The sequence below is a fragment of the Schistocerca piceifrons genome, chromosome 2, assembly GCF_021461385.2.
Source record: "Schistocerca piceifrons isolate TAMUIC-IGC-003096 chromosome 2, iqSchPice1.1, whole genome shotgun sequence".
In the NCBI taxonomy this organism is placed as follows: domain Eukaryota; kingdom Metazoa; phylum Arthropoda; class Insecta; order Orthoptera; family Acrididae; genus Schistocerca; species Schistocerca piceifrons.
In genome coordinates, this window is record NC_060139.1 from 804,952,863 (window position 1) to 804,970,440 (window position 17,578).

General features: G+C 44.1%; 1 protein-coding gene and 1 pseudogene across 1 annotated transcript in view; both read left to right on the forward strand.

Moving 5' to 3' along the window:
- Positions 1–10,112: 10,112 nt before the first annotated feature.
- LOC124778874 lies at positions 10,113–10,230 on the forward strand (annotated as a pseudogene).
- Positions 10,231–11,158: 928 nt separating this feature from the next.
- LOC124775874 (peroxidase-like) overlaps positions 11,159–17,578 on the forward strand; it is a 152,158-nt gene continuing 145,738 nt past the window's right edge. The window contains exon 1 of the mRNA XM_047250707.1: positions 11,159–11,175. Coding sequence (XP_047106663.1) covers positions 11,159–11,175 — 17 coding nt within the window. The remainder of the gene's footprint in view (positions 11,176–17,578) is intronic.

Sequence of the window (17,578 nt, forward strand, 5' to 3'; positions counted from 1 at the left end):
GCTGGATCAAAGAACAGTGTCACAGTGACAACTTTTGAAAAAGAGTACAAATTGAGCGACCATTAACTGCAACAGACTAAATTTACTGACAACAATTTTGCAATCTCTCTCTTCAGTTTTCAGCATCGTAACTAAGGAACTACAGAAAAGAAAAACGGATTACTCATCACCTATAGAGGAGATGTGTTTCACAGTAGCGAAGATGAAAAAGTACTCATAGCTCGTCAAATATGGACATTTTTTCCTTGTTTCGGTCCTTACTACCACCTCTGAAAGTTGCATACAACAGTACCAGTGCATGTTTTCTGCTGTTGGAGATATCAGAACAGTTTTTGTTTATAGCTTTCGACTCATTTGTTTCTGGTACTGGGACCCCTACCTCAAACTGATATGTTTAACCTTCTCCAACATCCTATAAAGTTTGTAACATCATCACTGACTCAGCCTTTGTATACATAGATTTACAAGATCCAGCGCCTATAACTTTGATGCTCTGTAGTGAGGTTGGATGACGTTTCCAGTCATGGGTTCGTGTGTAAAGCTTGATCTACTATGTCCCCTCTACAAACTCTGGAAATGTGTATTACGAATTGTGAAACATGCTGTATAACTCACAGGTTGGGCCACTTTCACAGACTGAAGTAGTTCTATGGATTCAGCAGCTTTGGATACGCTTTATCCACCATTCATGCTATCAAATAGTTGTCACTGATGCACTTATATTGTTTCAAAATCTTGGGATACATTTTAATTAGTGTTTACAGTGTCAAAAGTTGACAGCGATGCATTTATATGTTTCCTTACAGCCCAGAGTACACTTCAACCACTTTTTCCAGTGTCAAACATTTGACTCTGATACACTTTATATACTTTTCATCACTTTATCCACAGCTTTCAGTTGATTTTGTAACACTCATGACATGATATATTTACAATTTGTCTGTGGCACATAATAATGTGACTAAATTAAACTAAATATGATCAAAGGTTTTTGTAAGACCATCACAGGAAATGAATCACGCTAACTCACACACATACTGTGCAGTTCAATCAGCACACACTTTAACACTTTATGTACTCATTCACATTGTGTGCATATATAGTGTACACAGCATACAATCACACACACACACACACACACACACACACACACACACACACACACACACACACAGGTAGACAGAAACATACATGCACAGGCTTACGCAACCTGCATGCGTGCTTTACGGTAGTGGCTAAATTATGTGCATTTTATATACCACAGTAACATGGGGTTATATTTGGTGTGCTAATGAGCCTGGTATGACAAGTATGCATTTTTGATACATTTGGTTACCACTTTTTCTCCAGTGATGTTGGTTATAAAAACAGAAATTGATAAAGAATAACGTTGAATGTGACCAACTGATGGCTAAAAAACTGCTTTTCATCAAGTAATCATTCGGTATCTCCATTGGAGAAAATCCTCCGAAATGGTTGCTCTCTAGGCTTGCACATCTTGTGAGGAAAGTAGTGATTTATTGCAGCAGCACTCCTACGACCGACATGCAGACAGACAGACCACTGTACAAGAAAATAGTTCGTTGCATACTTGTGGGCAGCCATTAGCTAATAAAACTGACACACTGTGCAGGGATCACTGTCATCTAACTGAAAAATTTATTCCACAGTGCCGCACACAATTCACGCAACTTCAATTACTAACTACCACATTTCATGTTGGTATGAAGCACATTTCCTTGTTGAGCCATTGGCTTATTTTGGTCTGTGCAAATAACAGGCTAGTGTCCTACCTGACAGCACAGAGGAATATACGTATGTTTTCAAAGATGTCCCATATGTGCTCGATTGAAGACAGATCTGACGATCGAGAAGGCCAAGGCAAACATGTTGGAAAACATTCCCTGGAATGCTGTTTCTCAAAGGCAGCGTAACAGATTGAATCACCAGACTGATGTACAGATTTACAGTCAGGGTGAGTGGAATAACCACGAGAGTGCTCCTCCTGTCATACGAAATCACACTCGAGACAACAACTACAGATGTGGGTAGCCCACCTGGCTAGCCATGCAGTCTAACGCGCTGCTTCCCAAGCGAGAAGGCGTGCCGGTCCCTGGCACGAATCCGCCCGGCGGATTCGTGTCGATGTCCGGTGTGCCGGCCAGCCTGTGGATGGTTTTTAAAGCAGTTTTCCATCTGCCTCGGCGAATGCGGGCTGGTCCCCCTTATTCCGCCTCAGTTACACTATGTCTGCTATTGCTGTACAAACACTGCCTCCATGTACACGTACACCATAGTTACCACGCGAACATTTGGGGTTACACTCGTCTGGTAAGAGACACTCCCGGGGTGGGGGGAGGGGAAGGTAGAGGGGGGGGGGGGGGTTCCACTGGGGGCCGAACTGCACAATAACCCTCGGATCGGCGTGAGGCGGCGGTGGGGTGAGTGGACTGCTGTAGCCTGTTGTGGGGTTGTGAACCAGTGAGGGTCAGGGCAGGGACGAAGCCTCTCCATGGTTTCTAGGTCCCCAGTTCAATACAGACATACATACAGGAGTAGGTCCAATGTGTCTAGCATGCAGACAGGTTGGTTGCAGGCCCTCAAATGACCTCCTTCTAACTAACACACGACCATCACTGGCACCGACGTAGAACCACCTATCATCGGAAAGAACAGCGGCCCTTTACCTTGCCCTCCAATGAGGTCTCGCTTGATGCTACTGAAGTCGCAAAGGGCAGTGGAGTCAGTGGAATGCACGCTACGGGGTGTCTGGCACAGAGCTGTCCTTGCAGTAACGATTTGTATTAGTTCATTGAGTCGCCGTGGTGCCAACTACTGCTCGAAATGCTGCTGCAAATGCAGTACGATGCACCAGGGCCATACGTCGAATATGATGATCTTCCTTCTCGATAGTGCCACGTGACGTCCGGAGCCTGGTCTTCTTATGACAGTACATTCTCGTGACCACCGCTGCCAGCAGTCATGTTCAGTGGGTAAGTCCCTGCCGAGTCTTTCTGCATTATCGCGGAAGCAGCATCCAGCTTTTCGTCGCCCCATTACACGAGTTCATTCAAACTCAGTGAGGTATTGATAATGGAGTCTTTGTCGCCTTAAAGGAATTCTTAACTAACATCAACTCAGCACGTCATGACCATTACAGCGTGTATATAAAGCAAACCTGATTTGGATCCTCATAGTGCCACTCTTCAACCGTTTAGCGTGAAATTTGAGTAGAAGTCATCTTTCAGATGTAGAAACACGCCTACCAACTGTCGTCTGCGTTGCACAGCTCCTTCTCGGCGTTGCACTTTATTTCCGTCAGTGTGCGTACCTGAAGGACACTACAAGTACCTGAGTTACCAAACTGCTTGAAAAATTTCGTTGCCTGCGTAAAATTCGTACTCGAAGGAGAGAATGTTCAATATACCATCTCTGGTAGTGTGATTCAGTGATAGCGACGAAATGTGAGGGATGTGAAACCGGCAGTGATGCAGGTCATGCCGCAGGTGAAATTTGGGCTCGATAACACTTGCTGCTTGTGTGGGTAGGGCCACGTGCACAGCAGCTTCCGGTTTCAGTGGCGAGAATAGCAAAGTACTAGCAGTCACTGGCAGACAGCTTTCGTTGCATCCTTTCCCACTGCAGAAGCTAATCAAATCTTACTACTCGTTGCCAACACACCAGAGGTAGTTGTAGACTTTTTGGTTGATATCATCGTTAGTGAAACCAGCGTTCAGAAAAAGAACTGTGTTTTCAGATGTTGACAGAGAATGTAGGGTCAAGTGAAGAAACTGCTTGTGCGGTGTTACATCATAATTACTCGTCTTAGTTATCGAGTTTTCCTTAAATGATCTTGGTAGGTTTTACAAAATTTTATCTTTGGTAGCAACGTAACGCCTGTGCCCTTGTTCGCGGCACTCATGAGATCTATTCAGACTTCAGTTACTGCGTACAAAATCAAGCACTGTTACAGTCCATAACTCTACACGAAATTAAATGTTTTGAAAACTGTTTACAGAGACTTATGTGTTAAGACACACTAGAGCAGTTCGCTCGTATCATTTTCGTTGCATGGGAACGGGCGAAGGAAAGGAAGAACAGTTTCTTAGAAAACAAAACTCACAATTATTGAAAGCTGTCAAACACACTAATACTACCACTTTATAATAGGCACCTACCACCTACTGTGTACTTTACTGAGAGCGAATAGTTTGTATGTGAACTGCACACGTCATTTTGCTATCAGGCAGATAACGGTGAGATATATGCAAACAGTTTCTGCTGAGTGCCCAAGAATTCCCTAGCCATTTCTAGGAAAGAGCACTTTCATTTAAATGAAATGTTTACTGTACGAAAGAATGTGAATGTAACACGGACCAAGACACCGTACTTCAATGAAATCACTACCATTCGACGCGATTGCTCTGCATATCCAAGCAGAGTTGCCATCTCTCCTCCGTGCACCTGAACACACGCTGCAACATTGCGGGGATAACTGTAAGCATGGCTACCGAAAGGTTTCAATTTGTACACCTGACCCTTGATGCGATCCCATGCAAAGAAGTCCAAGGATGTTGCATGCTGCCCAGAACCGCGGAGAGCCTCGTCCAATCCAGCGTCCTGGAAACGTCTTGTTGAGGTAATTTACACACAATGTTCGCAAAGTGCGGTGGGGCGCCATCCTGATGAAATATCATCGAATGCAGATTGTTGTCGGCAAACAATTGTGGCTGCAGGAATTTCTCAAGCATGTCCAGACACGATGTTGAGATGATTCTTGCTTCGCAAGGAAAAGATAAATCGTAAATTCGCTGTAGGGCGAAGCCCAGCCACACATTTGCCTTTGGAGTGTTACATTGCACTCCATTCTGTTGTGGCAACTGATGAGGCCATAGGTATGAAAGGTAGCTTCATAACAGAATAGGACTGTGCCAACAAATGTTCGTTCGTTACTGTCTCAATCAAGTCGTAGCACTTGGCCATACGTGACGCGTAGTTCTCAGGTTCAAGATGATGGAGCACCTGGATGTGATAAGTCTTTTCTTCGGTACGAAGCAGAAGGTTTGTTACACATTGGACTTTGGTTGCCGCGTTGCCGGCTGAGACAGCTTGTTGAAGCTTTGGGACTCTGTTCTATAGATTGTCGTACGATCTCCACAGTTGCCTCTGACTCTGATGGCCGCCCAAAACTTTTCTCGTCACAAACACTCCCAGTTCACTGGAACTTGACCAGATCTCTAATGGTAGTTCTCGTTGGGGCTCCTGTGTGGTAACGTCGACGAAAACGTTCTTGAACCTCAGCAAAGGATACACCATTCAGTCTCCAACTTACACAAGGTTTATTCGTTGTTCTGTGGTGAACAACTTTCAGATTACATGCAATAAAGAGACAAAAATCAGCGTTACCTCAGAAATGGTTAGGGACCTCTCGGGCAACCTGTATATTATATTTATAGTGTTTTTTTTTCATTTGCTGGTTACAAGTGAAAAAAAACGTGACGAACTGAAGATACTGGAAGTCTTTACAACCCAGAACCATCTGACGTTTTCTTTCGGAAGGAAAATAGCAGAGAATGGCGAAATAGTTTAGATAATTCACGGCAATTTGCCGCTAGTTAATAGCCATTGTATGTTCTGGATTTCTTCCAACTGATATTGAGCTGATGCGTTTGTCTGTGTATGCAATGCAGGCTATGGTCTCGGTGGATGGAGCGAATGAGGATTTGCGAGGGCCCAAACAGACTTGACTTTGTAGGAAACCACAAATAATCAGACATTTTTCATAAACAGAAAATCAATATCAGCCTCACGTATTTAGTGTCAGATTTCGTAGATAATATTTTCTGGCGGAGAGCAAGAACACTTATGTAGCGAGCCGCTCGTCCACAACTGCTGACGTCGGCGAATTTGGTGGAATTTGCCACAGAGTAAGAACACAGTTGAAGGCATAAAATCAGTTGATTGCCGCTGTTTCCTGCTTACACCAGCCTTTATAAGCATATTCTGCAGGTTTTCTTCCTCGCTCACTAGCAGCATTCGGTCATCAGCACACTTAATAATCTCAATAATCCTCGCTCCGATGCAGAATCTACTATTCCCTCAAAGATTTCCTTCGGTGGTCTCTTTATCCATAGAGGTTAAACATGATTTGTGATAGGTAACAAGTTAAATGAAGAACATTTCTGAGCAAGAGGGAAAGTTGCAAGGGGAACGAGTATCAGCTGTAACGTCTTGCAGATGGCTTTTTTTTTCAGGCTCACGGTAAAGGAAATAAGGAGAAATATTTGAAGTGCACGTATGGCAGATTTACCAAAGAACCTAGGGTGCTGATAAACTGAGCCACGACGAATGAGACGAAGAGTAGCAGAGAGGCAGAATGATGGTAGTCTTAGCAGATAAATTCTGGAAGGCACGGTACAAGAAGTAATAGAAATTTATTACAAACGAAACAACCCTACTTCATCATAAGATCTACACTTCTATTCTGTGTTGTTAAGTGGCACTTGCTACATCGGGATGTTCATTATTAATGCCTACAAATGAGTACAGGAAAGAAAATGTCAATCTAAGCGAGACTGTGTAAGTTACTGAATAGTAACGATCTTTTCTAGAGGAAAGCTGTCCTTTCTCTTCTTTCGAGTCGTGTGGTTGGTAAAATAATAAAACTTCTGTTTTTATGTGTTTGGAGAATAGATTCGCTATGGAAACAGACTTTAAAGTGTTCCTATTGCAAGCTGGAAAATCTCACAAACTGCATGCGTTATTGTAAGCTTATAAAATAACAGCTACTCCATCTGTCTCTGTGGTACTGATTCTGAAACTGAGTATGTGCGTCAATATTTGATATAAGAACGCTAATTATACTTCTTCATGTGAGACCTGACTTTCTCTCCGCAGACAAAATGTTCAAATAACTTACGCGGTTGCAACCGGGTGACATCTTCGACAGAAGCCGATATTTTGGCGGGTGCACAACCTGTCATTTTCAAGGTAAAACTGCAGCAAGTAATGGTTGTGCAAGGATATTTAAAAACTCTGTTTGCAAGCAGTTCCGGACAGATAACACACACACACACACACACACACACACACACACACACACACTGTGAACGATAGCGCCACCACACAATCAAAGATGACCGACGTCAGAAGTTATCGACAGAGAAAATTTATAACCAACTGGTGAGATATCATTAACTGGGTCCCTCTGTTTTTTGACAAGGGACAGAGTAGGATTCTATGCAGAATTTAAGCATAAACCTCTATCTCCATTTATAAGGTTATTTGCTAATTAAATTTCAACAGCTTCCTCAGTAATACTACCCCAACAGCTGTAAGTTCACGCCAGAATCTCCGTGTTGTAATGGTCCATAGGACGACCTGTACCAAGACAATGTCCTGCAACAGCAGATTTGCTCGGCTGTTCTAAGCCTGTGTTACGCTTATTCTCAATATACCGTCCTCCACAGTCCTGATAGAGTGACCCATATAAAACATGCCACATCTACAAGGAATATCAATCGACACCCGCCCTACGCAAACCAAGATCATCCTTTACGCAGCCTTGGATCTGCTATGCAGAACATTGTCTTAGCACAGGCCATCCTATGGAATGTAACAACACAGAGATTCTGGCATGTACTTCCACTATTGGGATAGTGTTATTATGAAAGTAATTGAAATTAAATTAGTAAGCAGCCTTATAAATAGTGATGGAGATGTTTGCTGAAATTCTGCTCTGCCCTTGTCAAAAAACAGAGGGACATTGTTAATGCTACCTCATCCTTTGGTTATTAATTTTCTCTATCGATAACTGCTGATGTCGATCATCTTTGATTGTGTGCTGGCAGTACTGTTTATAGTTTGTGTTTCTGGAATTGCTCTGCGAACCGAGTTTTCAAATATCCTTCCACAACGCTTTGTGTATTAAACCAGGGACCTATAAAAGACGGAGAGGCTTCATCCCGCCATAGCCCAACAGCAGGCCACAGGAGTCCACCCACCCCACCGCCGCCCCACACCGAACCTAGGGTTATTGTGTGGTTCACCCCCCCCCCCCCCCAGCCTATAAATACCTTTAATGTATTGTACAGTACTTGAAGGGCATTCCTTCATGTAAGTCTAAAATCGGCCACTAGATGAAATATCTACCAGAAAATGTCATGTGTTCCTAGGTACACTATCTTCCAGGTACAACACTCTCCCCTGCTATGTAAGGAAGAAATGAGAGAGAGAGATAAGTGAAAAGGAAAATTCACAAATGTGGATAACTGTAAGATAATGCTATAACAAAGAGCAAGGCCCCGACTGTATCTGATTTCTAGGCTAGTCGCGAACATCATGAACACGTCGCACCGTATAAGTATTTAGGGGTAACAGTAAGAAGCGACATGAAATAGGAGGGTCACGTGAAATCAGTAAGAGGTAAGGAGAATGGAAGCTTTAGATTTGTGCAGTCCATCTGTAAAGGAAAGCGTATACCCGAAGCTAATGTGACCAACTGTAGAGTGTTGTTCCAGTGATTGGAGTCGTTATCAAATAGCCATGACGACAGACTTCGAAAGAATTCAGTTAGCACCTAACAGGTCGATACAGCCCATACAAAAGTATAACAAAAATACCCGGGGTAATTAAGCTGGCAAACCATTTGGATGAATTTAGAGAATCTGTATTTGAAGAAGACTGTGCGACAATTATGCTGTCTCTGGCGAACATGTGGCGTAGCCATCACGAGAAGAAGATAAGCGAAATTACAACACCGGCTGAGGTACGGAGACAGTCATTTTTCTCTCGCTCAGAACGTGAATGGAATAAGAAAGAAAATCGATAGTACCAGCACAATGTACCCTTAACCATACACTGAACAGTGGATGGCTGAGCAAATATGTTGGTATACGGGGTGATAAAAAAGAATGCGTATTTCGAACGCATGTATTTATTAAACTATAAGACATACAACTGTAAAACTTGAGACATAAATTTACGGATATCTCAAGTTTAGATTAGAGATATTCAATATGTCCTTCACCAATGACAAGAACAATATCACGTCAATATGCGAATTCCTCCCATATTCGGGTAAGCATGTCCATCGTCACTGATGTTACGGCAATACAGAACCGGTTCTCTTCTAGGTTTTGGTGCATTAACATAGTAGTGTTAAGAGGCTGGTTGTTTGACGACCAATCCAGTGGCTGAGTAGAGTTTCATTCGATATTCATGCGCTTGGCGACTGCAGTGAGGGAGCGCCCGTCTTGTTGAAAAATGAAGTTGTCCTCCTTCATCTGCAGAAACAGGAAGTTTCATAAAGTAGCAAGATACTGCTGACCGTTAACCGTGTTGCCATCAAAGTAGAATTGGCTGTAAACAGGTAAGTGGGATACCGCAATGTGGATTTCTTACATGTTCAATATGTGCAAGTGGGTTCTGTAGGCACCAAATTCAAAAATTCGAACACTGTATTTTTTTAATTCCCCACTAAGACGGAAAGTCGCTTTATCGCGTAGCACGTAGCGTGTGGGAAAGCGTTATCGTTGTCAATAACGTTCTGAAGCTCTTCAGAAAATGCCACACTTTTCCGTTTGTCGTCATCATGTAGAGCCTGTAACAGCTTTCACTTTTACGTCTTCATAACCAACCGACATCTCAAAACGAGCCCAATTGTTGTAGGCAGCTGTAGCACCCGACTGGCACGAAGAGTTTATTTTGTAGGACCACGTTGGAAACCAGAGAGCGGCCTGGACTCTTCCCTTACATGCACATCTTGTGTCTACAAACTGTCCATACCATCTGCAAATGTTCCATCCATTCGGAGGACCAGTTTGATACCTCAGCCTGAAACGTTTCTGGATGGTAAAGTCGCTGATCAGGGAAGTACGCATCGCAAACTCGAGAACACAAAATGATTTCTGCTGCCGAGGAGCCATTTTTCAACGTGTGACGGTAATCAAGCAAACCGACATCTAGTGGCAATGAATATAAACTAGACAACATATTCATTCTTCCAATAACCGAGCCGTGGCGCAGCGATCGATAGTTTTTACAACATACTACTTTGTGATATGTATATTCTTTTTGAAACACACTGTATAATTCATGTCCCTGGATCGGCCGGCAACGGCCTTGCCGCAGTGGATGCACCCGTTCCCGTCAGATCTCCGAAGTTAAGCGCTATCGGGCGTGGCCCGTACTTGGATGGGTGACCATACGGAACTCCATGCGCTGTTGCCATTTTTCGGGGTGCACTCAGCCTCGTGACGCCAACTGAGGAGCTACTCGACCGAATAGTAGCGGCTCCGGTCAAAGAAAACCATCGTAACGACCGGGAGAGCGGTGTGCTGACCACACGCCCCTCCTCTCCGCATCCTCACCTGAGGATGACACGGCGGTCGGATGGTCTCGATGGGCCACTTGTGGCCTGAAGACGAAGTGCTGGATCGGCCATGAAATAGAACACTTAATAATAATGTTTCATTGTTTGTTCGGCATCCTGTGCAGCCAACAGCGGCGAGTAACTGCGACTTTGCCGTTTAAATGAAACAAACCTTCCGTGATTTTACACTTCAGGGTATCAAGTGCAGGAGTTCCAAACTTTTCTTCTGACGGAAAACTTTGAGAATCCTGGAACTTTGATGGAACACCTTGATTATTTTGAAGGTTAATAGAATTTTAAAAAATGGGAAAAACTTGTTTTATTCAGTGATTACTTCAATTTTATAGCATAACTAGTAACACATAAACCACGATAAAATTAAAAAAAGTAGTATCGCCAAAATGTCGAAAAGAATCCACCATATTATTACTGAAATAGTTTTTCACGAAGCACTTGTTTACTTCACGCAGAACTCCAGAGCTCTGCGGAACACAGTTTGGGAAACCCTGGTCTAGTGTTTTAGCTCTCTCCTCCAAGAGGAACGTTCGGCGTGAATCGCAGAGAGAGTCGCGAAATGTAGGGAAAGGCTGAAGCTCATAGGGAAATGAGTGGCGATATGAAATCAGCAATTCGCAAAGGAAGTACCTCTCTGGTAGACTTTTCATCCGGAAAAAAGTCGGTCGTGAAACCCACATCGCGACGACTACCACCATAATGGTGGGCTAATTAGCTGCTGTCATATATATGTTATCTGTTTCGGTGCCTCGCTTGTAGTCTGGCCCCAACATGGAGCACCTCGGAAGGTAAGTCGCGCTGCTTCCCTACACAAATGCTGTCATCAAAGCTGTGAGGTTGATTTAAACACCGCGGTGCTTTACTAGGGGTGATCCTACCGCAGATGTTATGGCGTAGCCTACCTCAGAGGTATGAAAGTCTTACCGCGTCAGTCACAGGGGGAATACAATTTGATGTGTACTCCGAACTACGGAGCAAATTGTCACTTTTCACCGCTTCTAGAGCGGAAAGAAACACTATGTATTATTAGAAAAACTCGGGACCTCCACTCCTCTGTTGCTGCGTTGCGGAATTAGGTTCTGCAGTCACTAAGGAGAATTGCTGTTGGAACTGAAGTGAAACGGACACCATTCATAACACACAAAACATAGTGTTCGTCATCCAATATCGTTATCGACAATAACAGCGGTTTATGAAAGCTAAGCTTCTTATTTTAACGGCTGGTAATATTAAACCAGTGGCTTATATAGCCAGTTCACAATCGGTCGCATGTTGTAAGCCCATTGTTACATTGCTGTCTGGGAGACGGGCCGAGCAGCCATAGCTTCTTCCTAGTATTCCTTCTCCTCTCTTAATAGATGACACGACATTGGATAGCCGAGAGATCGATATATTTAGTGGTGTATAACACACTCGATTTCTTTTGATAGTTTGCGAATTATAAGCATTCGTTTTGAGATTTTGTTAGGTTTTCCTCTTTTCCTCCCCCGCGCCCGCCCCCTTCCATTATAATGAAGAAAACACCCTCCAGAAATGATGTAGTGTGTAACGCAAGGAAGAGGAAAAGTGATACACGGTACGAGTGTGAAAAATATCTAGTGGTATTGCACATGGCCTGCATTTTTTTGGGTATATCACACTAACAAAAACTTCTAAGACAGTGTTATCTTTTCTCCTCTTCACTTAAATAAAGAGTTAGGATAGATTTATAAAAAATTCGTATCAATAAAGTCATATAATTGTGAGAAAAGTGTGTAAGACAAAATATGCTGATTTTCATAAATATAAGTAGTAAATATAGGTTGAATATCGGGAAAAATATTAGTAAGTCAATGGGTTAACGTGTCTACAAGGTGTTTCTGAGGAATGGTAAATATTTCACGACGGTTACTACTGACAGTTTCGAGTTAAAGGCCACTTAAAACGAGTGACAATTCTTTATTACTGCATATAGAGCTGGGTCTGTTTTAGTTGAAAAGAATCAGGAGCGCTAAAGTAAACTACTGGAGCAAGATTAAACGCGAACAACTGAGAACACTTCAAATTAATTCTTCAAAAATCACAAATTCTACTTCCACACTTAAGTGAAACTATTGACTCAAATATCAGTTTTACGTATAGCTCTTCTGAAGTCATATTGGTGAGTTTTTATCAGATTAAAATTGCTTATAAATTCGTATGATGGACTAATTGGTCTCTTATTTTTAATATTTGTTTGTAGATTTCGCTTTCCAGGCAGGCACACAGAACCCCGAAATTTGGGAGCGGTGTGGAGGGAGGTGGCAGTTTTAGTTGGAAATTAAAAGAAGTCAGTAAACTGAGTTTTTGTCTGTATAGGTTATTAGTATTTTCTTCTCCTGAGCAGTCTATTATAAAAACATTTATCTTGCGACCACGCGAGCAGCAGTCACGTATGACTGAACTTACTAGCCTAGAGGTATGTATTCAATCGTAAAGAAAGCATATAAATACCATATGCATATTAAAAGTGTACTACACTATGTGATCAAAAGTATCCGGACACCTGGCTGAAGATGACTTACAAGTTCGTGACATCCTCCATCGGTAATGCTATTATTCAATACGATGTTGGCCCACCCTTAGCCTTGATGACAGTTTCCACTCTCACAGACATACGTTCAATCAGGTGCTGGAAGGTTTCTTGGGAAATGGCAGCCCATTCTTCACGGAGTGCTGCACTGAGGAGAGGCATCGATGTCGGTCCGTGAAGCCTGGCACGAAGCCGGCGTTCAAAATGGTTCAAATGGCTCTGAGTACTATGGGACTTAACATCTGTGGTCATCAGTCCCCTAGAACTTAGAACTACTTAAACCTAACTAACCTAAGGACATCACACACATCCATGCCCGAGGCAGGATTCGAACCTGCGACCGTAGCAGTCCCGCGGTTCCGAACTGAGCGCCTAGAACCGCGAGACCACATCCCAAAGGTGTTCTATAGGATTCAGGTCGGGACGCTGTGCAGGCCTGTCCATTACAGGCATGTTATTGTCGTGTAACCACTCCGCCACAGGCCGTGGTTATGAACAGGTGCTCAATTCTGTTGAAAGATGCAGTCGCCATCTCCGAATTGTTCTTCAAAAGTGTGAAGCAAGAAGGTGCTTAAAACATCAATGTAGGCCTGTACTGTGATAGTGCCACGCAGAACAACAAGGGGTGCAAGCCCTCTCTATGAAAAACACGGCCACACCATAACACCACCGCTTCCGAATTTTACTGTTGGGACTTCACGCGCTAGCAGATGACGTTCGCCATACACACACCCTCCCAGCGGATCGCCACATTGTGTGCCGTTATTTGTCACTCCACACGCCGTTTATCCACAGTTCAATCGTCCAATGTTTACGCTCCTTATACCAAGCGAGGCGTCGTTTGGCATTTACCGTCGTGATGTGCGACTTATGAGCAGCCGCTCGACCATGAAATCCAAGTTTTCTCACCTCCTGCCTAACTGTCATAGTACTTGCAGTGGGCCCTGAAGCAGTTTGGACTTCCTGTGTGATGGTCTGGATAGATGTCTGCCTATTAGACATTACGACCCTCTTCGACTGTCGGCGGTCTCTGTCAGTCAACAGCTTTGCTGTTCATTTTATTATCAAATCTCGCAGAATGTTGGTAGCTCATCTTGAATTACATAGTAGTTGTATTACATATCTAAACTACATATCATCAGAAGTTATAGTTTTCTTTTCCAGGAGGTTTGGGAGCGGAGAAAATAAGAATGAGCGGTTGTGGGCAAAGGATCGGGGATGAGGAAGGGAGAGGGGGTTGATTGGAGCCGCTAAGTACATTCTTCACCTAGGGCTCCAAAATACACATAGTCGCCACCTCTTACAGGTAAACACAGAATGGAGAAACTTCCGCCGGCCGTTGTGGCCGAGCGGTTCTAGGCGCTTCGGTCTGGAACCGCACCACCGCTATGGTCGCAGCTTCGAATCCTGCCTCGGGCATGGATGTGTGTGATGTCCTTAGATTAGTTAGATTTAATTGATTTAATTATTTCTAAGTTCTAGGGGACTGATGACCTCTTATGTTAAGTCCCATAGTGTTCAGAGCCATTTTGAGTAACTTCCAGAGAACTTCACAGACCGCGCACCTGGCTTAATGGCCGATCCAGTCAGTGAATGTTAGACACTGTATGACAAAAAAAAAAAAAAAAAAAAAAAAAAAAAGAAAAGAGAAAGTGAAGCACACAGGACAGGAGCAAACGAAATAAAACTTCATAGCTTGAGTGAGTATATGATGCTATTTCAGCGATTACAATACTCGGTCAATTTTATAAAGAACTTGGTAGTATGAGCCCAGTTATCACTAAGACTTTGCACTTCCCCTTGCCAGAGAGCATGCGCTGGTTCGGTTAGGAAGGTGTCATAAGGCCTTTGCATCTTCTCCTCTCCCGTACCACAACTGTTGTGAGTCGGCCGGGGTGGCTGAGCGGTTCTAGGCGCTACAGTCTCGAACCGCGCGACCGCTACGTTCACAGGTTATAATCCTCCCTCGGGCATGGGTGTACGTGATGTCCTTAGCTTAGTTATGTTTAAGTAGTTCTAAGTTCTAGGGGACTGATGACCTCAGAAGTTAAGTCCCATAGTGCTCAGAGCCAACCACAACTGTTGTGACTGGTCCTTGATATCCTGGATACTGGCATTGGTACACAGTTGATGTCAGACGTGGTCCAACACGCGTTGTGTGGTGACAGATCTGGGTATCTTGCTGGCGACAGAACACCTCAACATCACATGGACAGTTCATAGAGCAAAGTGCCAAGTGTGGACGAGAATTATCGTGTTGAAAAATGGCACAACGATGCTGTTGCTTTAAGGTAACACGTGAGGACACAGGATGTTCTTAACGTACCAATGCGGGGTCAAATTTTCCCGCAATCACAACCAGCCATAGCCTGAAGTGATGTCCAATGGTTCCCCACTGCAGCTCTGTGTTGTGGATGTATTAATTGACTGCTACTAATAATTCCACCCAGACATCAAAGGTAGCACAAAACCGTTTCCCTGCTATGGTTTCTTAATGGTGGCTGACTTGTACGCATGCAGGTAAACTCTTATTGGGCCGCGATGTAACAAAGATGTGGCAACACAAAAAGAAATAGCTAATAACATTTATTAAAAGTATGTTACAAAATGCTGCTTAGCTCTGGTACAGTTTGATGCGGGGCACTTGATATTCTCAACCTAATACAGTGATATCTACATAACTCTGCTGTCTCTTGGCAGTCCATATACATTCGCTGTAACTGATAGTAATTGAGCAGACACTCGATGGTCCAATTACTCCATAAATAGCGACTGCTGGGTTGGAAGGCAGTCTTGAGAGTAATGTACTGAGACGACTGCAGGCATTGATCTGTAGCGAGAGAGGTGGTGCAGTGATTACTGGACTCGCATTCAGGAGGACGACGGTTCAAACCAGCGTCCGGCCATTTTGGGTTAGGTTTTCTGTGGTTTCCCTAAATCGCTCCGGGCAAGTGCCGAGATGTTTCCTCTGAAAGGGCACGGCCGACTTCCTTCCCCATCCTTCCCTAATCCGATGGGACCGATGACACCGCTGTTTGGTCCTCTCCCCCCAAATCAACCAACCAGCTAACCACTGAACTGTATGTATAACTGAGGGTTCCAGCTATCTGACTGCTGGGACAGGTCCGTGTGAGTGGTCGCGGTGCGTCGTCGTTCGAGCTTGCCGGGGGAACGATTCTCAGTCCGCCTGTAAGAGACGGAAGCGAGGTAGTCCGCAGTTGACAGTGTTCCCAATTGGCTGTCCAATTATCGGCGGTCCGAGTTTGTGAGCGTCATCTGGTGGTTGCTACATGGTACTGAAACACGTCAGGCGAGTGGTTATGACTTCGTTATGGCGGCCTCTTGCGGTATTTGTTATGTACCTCTTACTTGGTACAGAACACATTGCCTCCCGAAAACACTGGAAGAATGGGACATCTCCCCAGGTCGCCACCATACTTTTCGACGATGGTCATCCGGAGTAGGGCAGAACCACGACTCATCGCTGAAATGAGTGCGTCAGTCCATATTTCCCAGCCATGGCACACTCCAAACACAGCTATTTTGATTTGTGCATGGGACAGTAATTCCAGTAATTCCCTAGTTCAGCCAGTCTCTTACTAATGGTGTGGGGTGACACAGAATACTGAAGGGAGTCCATTAGTTGTGCTTCAATGGCAGGCAAGATGCGAAGCAGTTACCATGTGCTTGGTGCACAATGCAGCGATCCTTGTGGCGGGTCAACCGTAACCTTAACGACAAGTATGCCAGCCTTTATGTTCCCATGCAGTCCAACATCGGACAACTATCACATTCAAATGCCCCACATCTCTGGATATTGCACGATTCGACCAGCTGGCCAAATGGTGACCCACAATGAGGCATAAACTCTGTCAGGTTCTGACTAACGTTGTCTCTGAGAATATGCGACAGCTCTGTAAATTCACAGTGATTACTCAACATCTGACGCTGTTACCGAACCCTACTAGGCCTGTAACAACAGTAAACACAAACAACGCTAATGCTCCCTGGTGCCTGTTCTGCCTGTCGCACAGAATTGCAACTGTCAGTTACATACGCGCCGATGGTGAGTACGTGTACGAAGTTACATTGACATTCGACCATGTCTTTTGGGCGCCTCACATTTTTTACCGGTAATGTAGAATGTACGTTACCTGATGTGTAGAACAAGGAAGGGTTCCCTCATGCTGTAAGAGCTTGTACAGTCTTGTAACCACAAGAAACGCACCAACACTTCCAAGCTTTTCCCAGTTGACGGTATGTTTGTAGTTGTATAGCCGTGAATAAGATTTCAATTTGATTCGTGAAAATGACATTGAGCACTATGCTGGACACATACAAACGAAGTGACCGAGCGGTTCTAGGCGCTTCAGTCTCGAACCGCGCGACAGCTACGGTCGCAGGTTCGAATCCTGCCTCGGGCATGGATGTGTGTGATGTCCTTAGGTTAGTTAGGTTTAAGTAGTTCTAAGTTATAGGGGACTGATGACCTAAGATGATAAGTCCCATAGTGCTCAGAGCCATTTGAACCATTTGAACACATACAAACATGTCGTCTTCCACTCCTGCCAATCGCGCAACACCACAGTCCCACACAAGTGATGCTGAAAATGTGTCTCCACAACGGTATGTGCAATTGC